This window comes from Thunnus thynnus, chromosome 18, assembly GCF_963924715.1.
Source record: "Thunnus thynnus chromosome 18, fThuThy2.1, whole genome shotgun sequence".
NCBI classification, from domain to species: domain Eukaryota; kingdom Metazoa; phylum Chordata; class Actinopteri; order Scombriformes; family Scombridae; genus Thunnus; species Thunnus thynnus.
Genome location: NC_089534.1, coordinates 22586870 through 22602840, shown reverse-complemented (window position 1 = coordinate 22602840; position 15971 = coordinate 22586870). Strand labels below are relative to the sequence as shown.

Below are 15971 nucleotides of genomic sequence, written 5' to 3'. Positions count from 1 at the left end.
GATTATACTTTATTTTACTACCAAAACATGAACCTAACCCTCGTTCTAAAATATCATAATGTTCACCAGTTGTGCTTTTATGTAGGAAACAATAACCGGAAGTGTACTTTTCTCACTCGGTCTCACTTGACAAGTGGTCCACCGCACCCACTGGAGGCTGGAGGCTGCCTGGGAAGCTGGAGCATCCCTGTTTTGTTTCCCCACCGACCCAGCATCAGTGAACAAAAAGAAGCATAGCCAAAGCCTTATGCTGACCATCTGAGCAGACATGGGATGCATGTGGGGAGGGATTGGTCATTTATCGCAGAGCTAGCTGACTGGGGCTTTTTTCATTTAACACTACATTCAACACCATGGCTAAACAGTACGATGTGCTCTTCCGACTCCTGCTTCTCGGAGATTCTGGGGTTGGGAAAACATGTTTGTTATGCAGATTCACGGACAACGAATTTCACCCGTCTCACATCTCCACCATCGGTAAGACTCCGCACCGCCACCAGGAGTTATTTCTTGGATTTCACTCCTCACTTGTGTTAATTAGCACTCACAGCACTCAATGGTCTTTCAGCATTTTCTATGGATGCCGTTTGCGCATCTTCCTTTTATTGTGGCCATTGAATTGTCAACCTGAATTCCACAATGATATAATCATAAATTTTGAGGAGGTTATTTGTTTTGATTTGATTAGAGTTGCGCATGCACGTGGAATAAAAAAAAGGGTATAATGGGATTGCATTGGTTGGGGAAGCCCTGAGGGGGAAAGAGCCAACACTTGGCAGTCATGCAGATGAGTTTACCAACTATCAGCACTTGGCACTGACAGTGCAACCAAGTGCCATACAAAATACCAGCCAAGACTTACTTTTATATCTAGAAATAGGCTTTTTTTAATCTCAGGTGCTCATGTTACCAACCAAACTGGAGTCCAGGGACCACTAGGTATCCTTTTGGCATGCTGCAGGGTATTGCTGATCAAAGTGGGGGGAAAAAAGCTTTATTTCTTAACTCATGCATGATAGCTCATTGCACTCTGCGATATATTACCCCTCTAATGAGCCATGAAATTGTATATTAAATCTTATCTCAACTTATCTCAATTTTTTTTTTTTTACAAAGAGGGTCCTTAGTGTCAAGGAAAAATTGAAAAAACAACTGATCTCATAGTCAACGTGAAGTTTCTGGAGGATAATTATGGCACAAGTATGACATTTTGTATTTTGCATGACATGGCTAATTTTGACAGATCCAGCTACTTCTTTGTGTAATTCAGAACATGCAGAAAAAACTAAAAAATTATGTCTTCCTCCTATTCTTCATGGATACGCCACATCCCTGAAAATGGTATTGACTCAGCAAAGCTAAACCTTTCCTCATAGTTGGACTGTGCAGTATATAGACTTTCATAGTTAGGAGTGCAGATTGTGGCAGGCACATAACCATGCTTTACTTTGAAGTGAAGGAAATAAGGATGTACAGTACAGCCTTTGTTGACATGCTGCGATGATGTCTTTTATATCTTCTTCTGTGGAAACTGACCTGTCTTTCCTGTGTGTATGTCTGTCTGTGCTCCATCATAGTGCTTCCTATTTCTGAGGAAGCAGCTGCTTTCTGACGTTGTTTTCAGTAATTAGCCATAATATGGAGAAAACAAAACACAGGCATCCCCGTGGGCAAAGTTAAAGTCAGTATGTTCCAACTGGATTTGATGGATAACTGCCTCTTTTATTGAAAAGATAGAGAACATGTTGTCTAAATAAGGTCAAAGCAGTGAATCATGAAAGCAGTGGTCGGTGTGTGATTTTCAGACAGATGTTGCTTGAAAAGATCAAACAGGAGCAACAGTGAGAATATGATTACACTGTTAATTATTCATTTTAGCATTATTTATTAACATTATTTTTGGACTACTGGTGTGTTGGAGTGCATGGAAGCTTTAATGCTAAATCAAAGGCTTTATGATTTTTGAGTGCTCATTGAACTCCTGCAAACAGCCCACAGGCACAGCATGAGGCTCAAACTCAACTTTCACACAAGCCTCGTCACACCGAACTTTGTTACATCAATTGCTTCTTCGGTTGTTTCACCTTCTCCAGTCAGTGATGATATATGCCTGCATGCATACTAAGACGGCAGTTCGCTGTTTTAAGTCATGCACCTATGGTATATATCTACAGGAAACTTCTTCCCTGTAGAATGATGCTGATACATGACAGGTCTTTCTCTTCTCTTCTGAAAAGTTCAGGCAGTCTGCACACGTTAAAAAAAAAATACCTCGGCAGACTTTTTGCACTTTTGTTACATTGTGCCAAGTGTTCACAATCACAGCTGGATGTGTCAGAAACCAGGCTCTTGTGTCGGTGTAGGCGCTGCAATCCCGATATTTATGCAGGACTGAATAGTTTGAGGCAGCAGAATGTGTCTATAAGCCGTGGTGGGAGGTCTTTCATGGGCCTGCAATATTTCACACCCATCTCCTCAGACTAAACAAGCCCAACAAAGTCTAAAGAGAGAGAAAGAGAGAGAGAGAGAGATCAAGAGTGACCACCATCAGTGCTCTCCTGTGGAGGATCAATAAATAATTTCCCAACCTTCACTGTGACGGAGGGATATAAATTCTCCCCCATGTGTCCCTCATGGGGAGCTCCATTATTCATCAGGTCTCCTTCCAGTCCACTTGTTCATTTTTTTTTACTCTTAATTATCTCAAAAACTGCAGGGACCTGTCACCCATGGAAGGTTTTATTCAGCAAAGCTCCTCAAGTTTTTCCATAAACATTAGAGGAATAAAAAACGTCTTTTTTAGCAGAGGAAGAATGACATCTCCTGTTGTTTCGCAAACACAGAAATTCAAACACTGAGGGTTATAAGCCAACAGTGTGATATTAAATAGATGTTGATACAGTATATGGACATCCAATATGTGACATTATGGCCATTAAAGGGGACCTATTATGATTTTTGTGGTTTTCTGTTATGATATACTATTATAATGTCAGATATCTATGTTAAACACTGCTAGTCATGCATGCACATTGTCCACTTGAGTAAAGAGCGCAAAAAAGGAGCGAAATCCTATGACTATAGTTTGTTTCATTTTTTGTTGACATTGTCTCCGAAGACGGAGGAAGTCTTCTGCGGTGCAGTTCTGAGAGCTGGCCAATCAGAACAGAGTGGGTTCCTCAGGAGGAGGGCCTTAAAGAGACAGGAGATAAAACTGCCTGTTTCAGACAGAGACTGAACTGAGGGGCTGCATAAAGAGCCAGTATAAGATAAATCAGGAGTTTTTTAATTCTGTAAATCATGCAAAGATATTACAGTACAGCCTCAGAATAAAAAAATATAGACCTGTGTCCCCTTTAATATGATGCTACGCTCTTCAGTCTTCAGGTTTTCCGCAAGATTTTGGAACATGGTTATGGGGGTTTGCTCCCATTCAGCCACAAGAGCATTAGTGAGTGGAGCACTGATCTTGGGTGATGAGGCCTGGCTCGCGGCTACAGTTCCAGTTCATCCCAAAGGTGTTGATGGGATTGAAGTCAGCGAATGGGACTCGCTTTGTGCATCGAGGCATTGTTCCCTTAATTGGAACAGTACACAAAAGTAGTTTGTCAAAGTCTCCACTGTTTCCAGAGTTGTTTGTTTCCTGTGCTCTAATTGGGCTCAGGAAACAATGTGCATTCATGTTCAACATGACCTTCTCCTGGCTATTAAATGCTTTTTGGCATTCAACAACAGCTCAACATAAATCCTTTAAATTGATACAATAAATAGTTTTTACAGGCTACATGGAATGTACATATTTTATCCGTGTGCAGTTTATAACTGGACTCCTTCAGAAGTTGAAGGGCAGTTAGAGCGTGTATTCACCGTGTCAAAGAATTTCCCACAAAAGAAAAAGAGTTGAAACCACCGAGCGAGAACTGCATTTAAATTCAAGCTGAGATTTTTGTCTTTGCTTTGATCCATCAAGGCTTTTTTGAAAATAAATCACATACACAGAATCAGGATAACAAAAAAGCCTATATGGCTATAGAATCAACAAAGAATATGACTTTATTCTCTTGTTAGAGCTCACACAGAAATAAAAGCACCATCCACAGCCCCCCTTCAATACAAATCAATAAAAATCAAAGTACTCCGAAAATCATTGGAGCAGCAGGAATTCTGATATTATCCTGACTACTAACATACTCCTCCAGGTATCCCATTTCATTTTAGCAGGTCACTCTGTTCCTCATAAGACTTTTATCTGGGCCCCAGAGTGCACATTTCTCTGGCATAGAGCAGCTGTGGAGATGATTTAGTAATGTTATTCAGTCACACCGCTGAGTTTAATCTTCCTCGCCGTTACCTCGGCGGTCTCGTCACAAGACTCCTCAGAGCTCCTGGCTGTCACCACACCTATAAAGTATGAGCCCGGCCCTGCCCTATGTCATATCTCAATAAGCAGCTGTCCTCACGGTAGTGATCCCAACGGTGTAACGGTGACGACCTGGTCATACACTTAACCTGCCACTGTTAGATGAGCTCATTAGTCTAAACGGCCAGGCATGGATCTCAGCCGCCACAGATGCTTAGCCTCTTGTAAAGCAGTTATCATTGAACTCAGTGGTGTTGTCATTGGCTTAAGCTTTCCCTGGCTTTTTAGGAACGTGAAAGGTTTGATCGTACATTATTTATACAAAGGAAGTTCTAGTTGTTTGTGTGTGTATGTGTGTGTGTGTATTAAGACTTCAGGAAAACACTCAGCCAAGATATATAGCCTGGCACACATCGTCCTATTAAATCAAAATTTGTAGTTTTTACACTTTGGTTGTTAATGGATTAAATAAACAAAATATAAAGTGTTAATTAGTGAGCTTTGGTAGGCTAAGTTTGTTACTTTCTGACAGAGACAGGCTAACTCTTGGCAAGAAAGCAAATAGGTGTATATCTGTGTCAAACCATTGCTGAAAGGTTTTGCCTCATAACTTTTAAACTATAAAGCGTGGACTTTAATCTGAAAGAATAAGGATTTTTGATGCTGATACCAGTGTCAGTATTTGAGAATGTAAAATATATATTCACAGATATTCATTTTGCAACAAACGTGATTGATAAACATCCATCCCTTTATATATATATATATATTTGAAAGAATTGCAACAAAGATATGTACTGCGCAGGAAATTTGACAGTTGAAAAATAAATTTGTCAGCGCTCTCTGGTGGCCAAACTATGTCACAGCTATGTTTCTAAATTCCAAATATATACTGTATATTTGGCATTTCTGTAAGGCAATTTCTTGCCACTTATTGGCCATTATATACAGCCATACTGACATATCTGCATTAGCAGATACAGTATATCAGCCTGGCAGATTTATTGTCAGGTAGTCAAAAAGTTAACTTTTCCTGGATTTCTTGGTTTAAAAGACTTGAGTTTTTGACAAAACTGTTTTTTTTTTCAGTTTTAAATTATACTTATCCTCTTGGAATAGACTGTGATGTTTTTTGACTACAGTCCTGATCTAAATATGAACACAGTGTAACATTGGTCTGATATGAATTAATCACTAGGAGTTATTGTATATGTTTTAATTTCATAAGGTCAGTAAACAGGAAGCTCAGTTGTTCAGTACGGATTCGTGACAAGTTTATTATTGGAAAAAAATGTTTGTCCTTTGTCCTGACCTAAAGACAACAGCTGTCAACAGCTGTTGGCTGTCCTCTGCTGGTACTGATAGTCATGGATGACAGAGCCTTTCCCCAGTGAATTTGTGTCAGTGCCAGAGCATCCAGCCGTCCATCCATTAGTGAGCCTGTCACCATTACCTACAACACACTGACACGTGTCACCGCCTAATCCGTCCTGCGCAGTCGAACACAGTCTTCCTGGTAATTAGTCAAGTCAATTTTTGGTGTGTACCCATTAGTTTTTACATGGCTTTCACTCTGCCGATTGTGAAATGCTGCCATGTTAAATTAACTGCTGTCTCTCATATTGTGCACATCGTGCTATCTCCAGTGTTACAGTTTCCTCTGAGGGGAAGCTGTACAATGAGTCTTTTCCCAACTTGCCTTCATGATTGAGGATTTAACATTTCTTCAAACTTTACATGCAGAATTATTCTTAAAATTTGGCAAATGCAAGGACCAATGTGTAGGGTTGTTGCAGTAAAAATAATAGTTTATCCCACAGACACAATTCAATTCAGTTAATTTTACTGTATTTTACCAGTATAGTCTCCTCAGTACCAACACTGCCTTACTGGGAGCCTTGGGTACAAATATTGAAAATAAATAATAAAGACATTAACACAATTAAGAAATGTAAAACAGTAGTCGATCAAATGTATTGATGTACAGATTTCCATTTCCATTTGAAAGCCTCCTTACTTGTTCGTTCCCTTGTAAACCTGTTTAACTGATTCCAGATAGTAGCACCATAATACTGAATAAAAGCTGCTCTTGAATGCAATGTTTTTTGCATATGCATTGTCCTTTATCCTGAAACAGTGACATTCATGACTGTCTGCACAATTTCTTATGCAGATGTGACCTCTGATGTAGTGTGGGGTGGACCAAATAATGGAAACACCCCCAAAAAACTGGAATATCAAACCTCTAAAATGGTGTCTGATCTCTATATACCTTCAGAACAGCATCAGTCCTTTGTGTCTAGCTGTCATGCAGTGTTTGCACTGTGGTCTGCACCTCACCTGCTCTATAAAATGGCTTCATTTTGCTTGGCTGATATGAGACAATGCAGAACAATCAGATGGCCGCCCATACAGTTTATTTGTCTAACCACAGGCAACAGACAGCAGTGTGGGTCGAGGCATCGTTGGGTTTTCTCCAAATATAACTCAGTATGTACTCATGCAGAACAGTGACTAACGATTATTTTCATTCTTGATTTATCTGTCAATTATTTTCTCGATGAATTGATCAGTTGTTTTGTCAATAAAATGGTCAGAAAATGATGAAAAATGTTCATCACTGTTTCCCAAAGGCTAAGATGCAACCTTAAATTGTCTTGTTTTGTCCCAACCAACAGTCCACAACCCAAAGATATTCAGTTTACTATCACAGAGAACTAAAGAAACAAGAAAATATTCACGTTGAAGAAGCTGGAACCAGAGATTTTTGGCATTTAAAGAAAAAAAAGAGTCAAAGTGATTAATTGATTAAAAACTCATGTTGGAGAGATTTATGGCTGATTTTCAATGATTCTTTACGACTTGCCTGTGTAGCCATCTTGATTTATTTTAAAATTTCCTTGATTTTATCCAGTCCCTTACTTTAGACACACATTGTACAGCTTGAGAATCCATTAGTCCGTATCTGCATGATGTTTAAATCATCGCTGTTTGCATGGATGATTTCTGACTGGAGCTTACAGTAATACAGTGCTAATACAGCTGGACAATGACACAGGAAGATGGCCTCTCTTTCATTAGTCTCCTCTCTCTTCTCAAGCCTCAGGCAAAGCAAGTCACTGATTGTTATGCTGACCTTTCCTTTAGTCTTGGTCTGAATGCTCCCTAGTCAAAGGCAAAGGCCGTCTCACCACTCACGCTGTCAAGTCAGTGAGCTCCAGCCTCTGCGGAGCCTTCGCTTGACTCCAGCTTGTTCTCAGCAAACATTCAGTCTAAAATCAGGCGGGCCAGCTATAGTACATCTGTCAGCTATTTCCTTGTGTCTGTTGGAACACAAAACTGGCAGAAATGCAGCTATAACAACCACAAACGGCGCGTTCCTCCAGTTATGTGAATCGATTGGACTCAGTAGCTCTTTCCCTGAGTGTGACACATGGGTATTGAGTGTCAGGTTAATTGGGATGAACTGTTAATTGATTTCTCAGGGATTAGTGTGGTCTATAGGAGCCTGTGGTTTTGCTTATTATCAACTTAAGTGCATTAGTCAGAGGAGACAGTCATGAAAAAAAACCACAAGGACAAAGAAGAAAAAAATCAGGAGAGATTTATATTCAATTATATAAAAAAAAATCTGCTTCTAATTTTTTTTGGCATTTTGATTGAATGACAACCAAGTAAGCTTGAAATGTTTTTGTTATATTGTAGGAAGAGTAGAGAGTAAAGCTTTAATGTCCCAGAGGGGCAATTTGGCTTATAGACAACAGTCAGGAGAAATAATCAATACTTGGATTCATTTTTTGTTATAAAAATGCAAAAATCTCAACTTAACATCAGCACAAAATGACTTCTGTCCACAAACAGCTGTACTTGTCCTCAAAAATGAACATTGTGCAAAGTCCTAATAGAAATATAAAATTAGCCCTGCGTGTGATTTTCTGTCTATGAACAATATCGCACTCTGAAATAAATCAGAGATCACTGAACCGTGAGCGACTTCTTGCTTAACCCCTCCCCGCTTCTGCTCTGCTTCTTCACGTCTGCTCCTCTGTGGCGTTATGCAGCACTCTTCTTCCTTTATTTCACCTCCCATGTGATCGATGCAGGGAACTAAATGAGGACTCAGCTCGCCGGATCATTAGCCCGATCTTCTAACAGGCTGATTATGCAGGGATGATGTGACTCTCGTTGCGATAATGCCTTCTATGATGTTACAAAGCTGCAGCAGATACTGGTAAACCTCTGTCTGTAGGAGACGTGCTGGGTTAATTGATTTCAGTCAGTTACTGGGTAGAAAGTGCACCCGTCACTTGGAACAGTGCTTCAAAGCATTTAGCCTGAGCTCTCAGTGAATGTAATATTATGTTTCCTAACCGCATCTTCTGTTTGTTGCAGGAGTGGACTTCAAAATGAAGACACTAGTAATAGATGGTATCAAAGTGCGGATACAGATATGGTAAGAAAAGTGGATTGGACACGATGTTGGAAGGATTATTAATGTTTATAGATATTACACAAGTAGATCTGACAGAGGGGCTGTAACTTTAATCATTTACGGTTGTTTAATCAGCCCTATGTTCATCTATAATCTCATTAATGTATCTGTGTGTTCATATGTGTTTGTGTGTCTGTACAGGGACACTGCAGGCCAGGAAAGGTACCAGACCATCACTAAACAGTACTACAGACGAGCACAGGTAGTTTGATCTTAAGTTTCCTCTACTGGCTCTGCAGCTGCAAGTGATTTTCCACACATTAACGTGCTGTAATATTATTACTACAGAGTAGCATAACATATTTAATCTGGAAATTAAATTTGTTACAGCTTCATGACTAACTCATGCCTAATGCTTGGCAGCGTTTCAGTTACTGGTGATTTAGGTGCACTCAATAACAATAAGGATGGAGGGGATCTGTATCAACGTTGCTACATATAGCAGCTTTAAAACCTCAATATAACCTTTGTGAAAGGATTTGTATGATGATGGTTTCATTCATGAGACCACCCTTGAGACGATGTAGCGTGCTATCTCATGGTATTGTAAGTGTGTTGTTTTTAATATTTAAGACCACATTTCCTTCAGACTTCTTGTAGAGGATGTTGCTGCTTGCCATCCTGCCAAAAATAAACAACTACCACCACCCTGGAATTGCAGTGTACATGCAATTTTCCTTTGCTTTAGGCTGCTGAAGAGGTTAAATATGCTGGAATTGACTTTTCTATTTACCAGAAACTGGTAATGAAATTGAAAGAAAAGTGTCCTGTTCCTGTTTTGTGCTTTAAAGCATTGCAGCAGATTTCTTTATCCAGCCAATGGCATACAATGTAAAATGCATTGTTTTTAGAGGCTGGAAGTGGCAGCTTGGTTTGTTAGAATTAAATATATAATAATGTTTTAAAATGTATTGATTGGCATCTTTACAAATGACAGGAAATTGAGAAATTTATTTTGAAGATTCTTTAAAGCTTCTGAAATTGAACACGTTCTCGTCTGTTTTTGAAATCTTTGACTATCACTCTTCAGGGAATCTTCCTGGTGTATGATATCACAAGTGAGCGATCGTTCCAACACATCATGAAGTGGGCCAGTGACGTGGACGAGGTGAGTCACGGAGATGAGGGGATTTAAAAATTCAATATATCAGGCAGAGTGGAAAATCAACAGGCATTTTTCCTCCACATTGTGGAAAGGGCAGAACTGACAGAAGCACTTACTGTGCAGAAGCCCCAGGTTGAAAAAGAACAGCTGCCTGACATGGTGTAATAAAAACCAAATGCTTTGGCCTGACAGATGCTGTGCTTATTATGTTCCATCTTTATTTTCAAATACCTGTCATCATATTTTTTTTAAATGTGTAGCCATAAACATCATAGAGAAGAGATCGCATTTTTTCCTCTAGCAGTCACTTTTTTCTTTTGGCTTTGAGTTGAAGTAGTCATCTTCCCTGCATCCCTGTCATTTCCCGGATGATTTTGTGCTATTAATTTTGTCATTATGCACTAATTTCCTCAAGAGGTCTGTCCAAATATATACTCTATTGATCTTGGCACACTTCCCACTTACTTTTAATCTTGGTCTCATTTCCTGAGCACTCTTGCCTCTGTGTTCGTTCCCCTCTCTCTTCCTTTCTCTTTAATTCTGTTTCTCATTTCTCTTCCTTGTCTGTAAATATGCCTCATTTCCTTCACATTCACATGACAAACCCCTGCAGTATGCTCCCGACAAGGTCCAGAAGATCCTTGTAGGGAACAAGTCGGATGAGGTGGACAAGAGGCAGGTGGCCACAGAGCAAGGTATCAAGGTGGGTCAATGGTTGAACATTTCACTCAATTAAATATTCAATAAGCTGATACAAAGCATGTATGATACTGTCAGACAGAGTGGAATTTATAACCTTAAAGCTGCTTAAAGGGATACAAATAGGAAAAGTGTATGTTAACGGATAAAGCTCAACAAACACAACTTAAAAGGTGACATAAGACAAGACAAAAGAGTCTAGTTGCAGTGATGTAGTATGTTTGCGACCAGAATTTGGGAGTCTATGATTTGGATTGTGTTCTGATGGAAAAATTTTGCACTGTAGCTTGTAATATTTAGGGATGATGTGAGAGAGAAAACTTGGTTCGGGTGTTGCTAGAAGCTTGAGGTGTAGTTTCTATCAGGCATGTGTCTCTAATCTGTAAACAAGCTCAAACGGTCCTGGCGTCAACCTCAAAAAACAAGTGCAGACAAAGACTGACTCATCTGTCTCCTGCTGCCTCACATTTTACACTAAAATTTGCACTTTTTTTGCAGGAAAGTGAAATGTTGTTGTTATTGTTGTTGTTGTTGTCACTGTCATCTGTCTTCCAGCTGGCCAAAGCTTACGGAATGGACTTCTTTGAGACAAGTGCCTTCACCAACCATAATATAACAGAGGTGAGATGACATTTAGAGTCGCTGCTCAAAAGGAACTCGTGACATTTCATGACTATGCACACAATAAAAACAAGATCAAAGCAATGCAGTCATGGTTATGTAAGGGGAGGAAGCAACTTGATAAGTGACAATGCATTTGTGGCTGTGTTTCCCTTTAAGACTTTCACACGATTGGCTGAGCAGGTGCTGGCAGCCAATAAAAAGGACCTGGATCTTCTCCGGATGTCCATTAACGACGAGCTTAATCTTGCTGCTCTGGAGGAAGAGGAGGGACTCTGCGACAGTGCGGCTGGTGACCAAGGCAAAGGCTGTTGGTGTTAAACGACTAACATGAATTTAAGTTATATGTCTTCACCAGACATTTTGCGCACTCTTGGAAAAATGTGTCTTCTTTTGTGTTTAGCTGAAATGAAGAGGCGCTCCTATAGCTAGAATCCTGAAACCAGCTACAGTATGTCCCTCGCTTTCATGGAGCAACGCCAAAAATGCTAATGAGCCATTTGAGAGCAGTTTCAAGGACAAAGGGGGAGACATTTTTGCCACAAAGTGCCAAGTGTGTGGTGAATTAACCAAGTGAAGGTCCAAATGTCAAGGTTTTCCTCATAATGTTCATTGTCTAAAGCACTAATTCCTGCTCAGCTCAGTGTGTCTTTGATCTAACCAAACGCAATCCCTATCCACTACCAGCCAGGCATTTGCATCCAATTGAAAAAAAAAATTAAAATAAAAAGCCACTTGCTGAGCTGCAAAGTTGATTTCTTTCCAAAAATGTGTACAGTAGTCCTGATGTAGAGGACAGGGAATGACTTGGAATTGTTCACCACTGACTTGAAACTTTTCACAATGTTGTTTATCACATTTTTTTTCCCCCCAGGCGCTGTCTCTGATATGAATCATAAGGCTGGGTGCCTTGCACATCAACAATGTGATTGATTACATTTGGCCTTCATTCACCTCTTTAGTATTTTCCTTCATGTGGGTGATTGCACTGATGTACTCACAGCCTTTCAACCATCCAATGCATCAGATGTAGTGTAAGAAATTACCACAAGAGGGTGCTACATGTATTGCAAAAACAGCGCACACACACACCTGAGAGGTGTCCAGTGTTCAGTGATGCCAGTACACTGTTTTATCTTTTCTTTCTTTTCTTTTTTAAATTTTTTGGTGGTCAATGCAGCTGCAACGGTTACCTTTAATGGTATGAAAGGATTCTAAATATATGCAGCCATTTTTTTTATAATTTTATTTTATTGTTACCATGCAAATGTTGGCCACACAGACACAGGTTTTGCAGCTTGTAATATAATCCCTTGTAGGGCCACACGCACACTCTGATAATTTGCAGTGAGGTGGTTAACTGTGGGAAACATTGAGAGCAAAGTTATTTCATTTCCTTGTAGCAAAACGGAAGGTATTTTTCATCATTTTATAGTCTTTGTTTATAGCAGACAGTATGCTGTAGTACAGATAGTTTGATAACTGCCCATTGCATGTACATATCAGGTTTTTCAGATCATCATAGACTGATAGAATCATGAGCATACACCATGAATATAATGTATTACCATTAGGGGGCTGTATAAAAAAAAGTCCAGTGATATAGATGGTCTGAAATATTCCGTCTGTGAATATAACAATGTCTTGGTCATTATGTCCTTTTCTCACTGTTTTGTACAGAGTCCAGTGGAGATGCCATTTCTTTTTTTTTTCCCCCCAGACTTAACAAGTGACAAGCAAGAGTTTTGCATGTGATCCACTCTTTTTTTTCCCCCTCTTTCTTTTATTGCAACTTCAATGAAGTTAATAATCATCTGACCGTGTTATAAGAAGAGCATTTGACCAGAGTTGCCTGTTGGAGACTTACACAGAATGAACATCTTAGGACTAACTTTGGCTACATTTCTTTTGCAATTTATTATGACTAAATGCTACTCAAAACAGTTGTTAATGTGTGCAATGTGTGAAATGGCAGTATGTTGTATTGAATGATGTGCTGGACTAAGCTCTAGATACACAATGTATCTGTGTTGTTTTCAAGAACTTTTTTTTTTTGCCCCTCTTTCTTTTAGACTACTTTAATTGTATTTGTGGAAATATATTACATGCAACATGTAAAATGCAACATGTTATTATTGGAGAGAAGATGTCAGATGTTTATGAGTAAATACTTGCAGATATATGACTCTGTGCCAGGTTGTCTTCTTGGTTAAGGTGAGACACAGGAATCCTTCAATATGAGACAGAGATACAGTCCATACTGTGGCACTAAGTCACTCGGTAACAGGAGAACATGATCTTAATGTAGATTAATAAACACAACACGTAAAATACAACAGTGGACTGTAGACGGTGCATATCTTCTTCAGTCATACATTTACATCGAACATCCTAAAGCTACACAGTCACACAGCGTGATATACATTATGTTTACAGCTGTTGTGGAAAATACATCAAGTGCCAGTAGCACACTGGTCCAGTCTACCATGCAATTGCAGTGCAGATGTGATGTCATTGCAGGCCAGAGGGACCAAAACAGTGAACAAATGCTCGTAACATCTACCGCTGGTAGCTGATAGCATCTACATTCAATTTGAATATATATAGAAAACCAGGTACACGCATATCTTACCTGCATGTATATATTTTTTATTCAGCTTCTAAACTTGAAAGGGGAACAATGAGGGATGAGTAAGAAATTATTACTATTAATTCACTGTAATGTGGTATTAGATGTAGAGGTGGTGAACAAAATACTGGAGAAAATACATGAAATTAAAGAAAACAAACAAGAAATTAAGGCTGAATAATATGGTAGAAAATCAATATCACAATATTCATAAGAAAAACAATCCAATATACAGTAGATTTACATTGGTGGGAGATTTGCATACAATCCTTTATCGCAAAGTTCATTTTAATATATTATTATTGGTAAATTTATTGGTAATTTTATAACCTATGTCTGCTTTTGGCTAACCAAATAAATCAAGCAAAAATCAAAGTACTTCATCATAATAATGTTAAAAAAAAACCTTGTAAATTTATTGTTCTCTTAAAGCAGTCTTTCTTACTGATTTGTAACATTACCCACATTGACCTAAGCCAGAAGCAATAGTAGAGGGAGAGCTACTTTGGTATAAACAGAATATAAAGATTTGACAAACTCCAGTCTCCTTCAAGGATAGAGTTTGCTCAGTTGTCAAGGAGATAGCTAAGCTGCAATCATGTGACCTTGATATGGTCAGGTGGTACCTGACAACTCAGCAAACTGAGGACGACCATGAGGTGTCATTGAAAGAGCTAGTAAGTTGACCTTGACTGATGTTTTTGTTTACATATTGCAATTTCCAAAATCAAGAATGAACTTTAATGCTCAAGTAGAGAAAAATCTCTGAAAGTTGACAGATTTTTATCATCTTGCAGTATTTATTGTCATACCACCCAATCCTATCCATATACAGTATATTAATGTATGGCAAATCACATATAAAGTATGCTTTACATCAGAAAGCTCTTCACAGGCTATTTAAACAGTACTCTGGACAAAAGATACTGTACTGACAGAAAAGAGCTTTAACAAACGTTTACGTCACTTCCTCATTCGACCACTAGATGACAGATTCACTCCATTATCTTGTTCTACTCCTCAGCTTCTCAAAGCCAACCTTTAGACTGTAAAGTACATAAAAATGTGTCATGGTGAGGAAACTTTTAGTCATTTGTATTACATAGTGTTATATAGGAAATATTTACAATAATAAACAGAACCGCCACTCACCACAGTATCATGTAATTGATATCTGGTGGTCACTTTTATTAAAATAACTTGAATACTTTGAACAGCCTAAACCCACATTATTACTAAACCATGTAAAAGCCAGACTGTTTAAACACAGCACAGTATCCTACACATAAATGTAGTGTACACAGCAGAATTGTAGTCATATAAATTTCTCACTTGTAGTCAGTGATGGGGTTTTCTCACTAAGTATTACAGGGGAGAAAAAAAACTGCAAAGCTTTTGTTCATCACCTCATCTGAGTTGTTAATATTGTGAACTCATTAAAGCTCTTTGGGTGAAATTAGCATAATGATGAATATGCATGTGGAACTGTTGACAGATATGACAGCTCAGTATCTATCACGAGGCTGAGTGACACACAGACACACGTACAGAATAACAAGTCAACTTGCACAGTGACACATCACCCACGCATGCACACACAAACACACACACACACACACACACACACACACACACACACACACATATATATATATATGTACACATAAAGGAGTTCCATGTTGCTGTTGTGAACAGTGATCGTCATCCTCATCAGTTTCACACAAACACAATCCCCTACCACATTACTCCAGGTCCTGCAGCTGTCTGACATTGGACGTATGGTGTATGTATGTGTGTGTTCGTGTATGTGTATATAAATGGGTGTGAAGGTTTGGGAGTTAGGGTGATATAACTTTATCTGTGCATGTGAGAGTCAGAAGGGAGGGGAGAGATAGGCAAGCACTCTGATAAGAAAAGGTATAGAATACAGTGAGGAGAGTTAGTTCATGTTCACACAAGAGCTGAATTCCCTTGACCTTTACAACATACAAGCTTTGATTTGTACAGTTCTGTCAACACGGTGCTTCACTGGCGTACTGCCTCTGTAATGTTATGAAACAGCCAT

General features: G+C 39.0%; 1 protein-coding gene across 1 annotated transcript; it reads left to right on the top strand.

The window, feature by feature from the left end:
• Positions 1 to 138: 138 nt before the first annotated feature.
• Positions 139 to 13579, top strand: rab15 (RAB15, member RAS oncogene family). The gene is made up of 7 exons (XM_067572902.1): positions 139 to 477; positions 8753 to 8813; positions 8994 to 9054; positions 9883 to 9960; positions 10571 to 10660; positions 11212 to 11277; positions 11437 to 13579. The coding sequence occupies exons 1-7, from the start codon at positions 354 to 356 to the stop codon at positions 11596 to 11598; spliced, it is 642 nt and encodes a 213-aa protein (XP_067429003.1). The 5' UTR covers positions 139 to 353; the 3' UTR covers positions 11599 to 13579.
• The last annotated feature ends 2392 nt before the right edge of the window (positions 13580 to 15971 follow it).

Excerpts from the sequence above, each read along its gene's own strand:
- rab15 (XM_067572902.1), top strand. The coding sequence starts at position 354 with ATGGCTAAACAGTACGATGTGCTCTTCCGACTCCTGCTTCTCGGAGAT. Across the intron at positions 9,961-10,570 it reads GGGCCAGTGACGTGGACGAG|TATGCTCCCGACAAGGTCCA; the intron begins GTGAGTCACGGA and ends AAACCCCTGCAG. Across the intron at positions 11,278-11,436 it reads CCAACCATAATATAACAGAG|ACTTTCACACGATTGGCTGA; the intron begins GTGAGATGACAT and ends TTTCCCTTTAAG.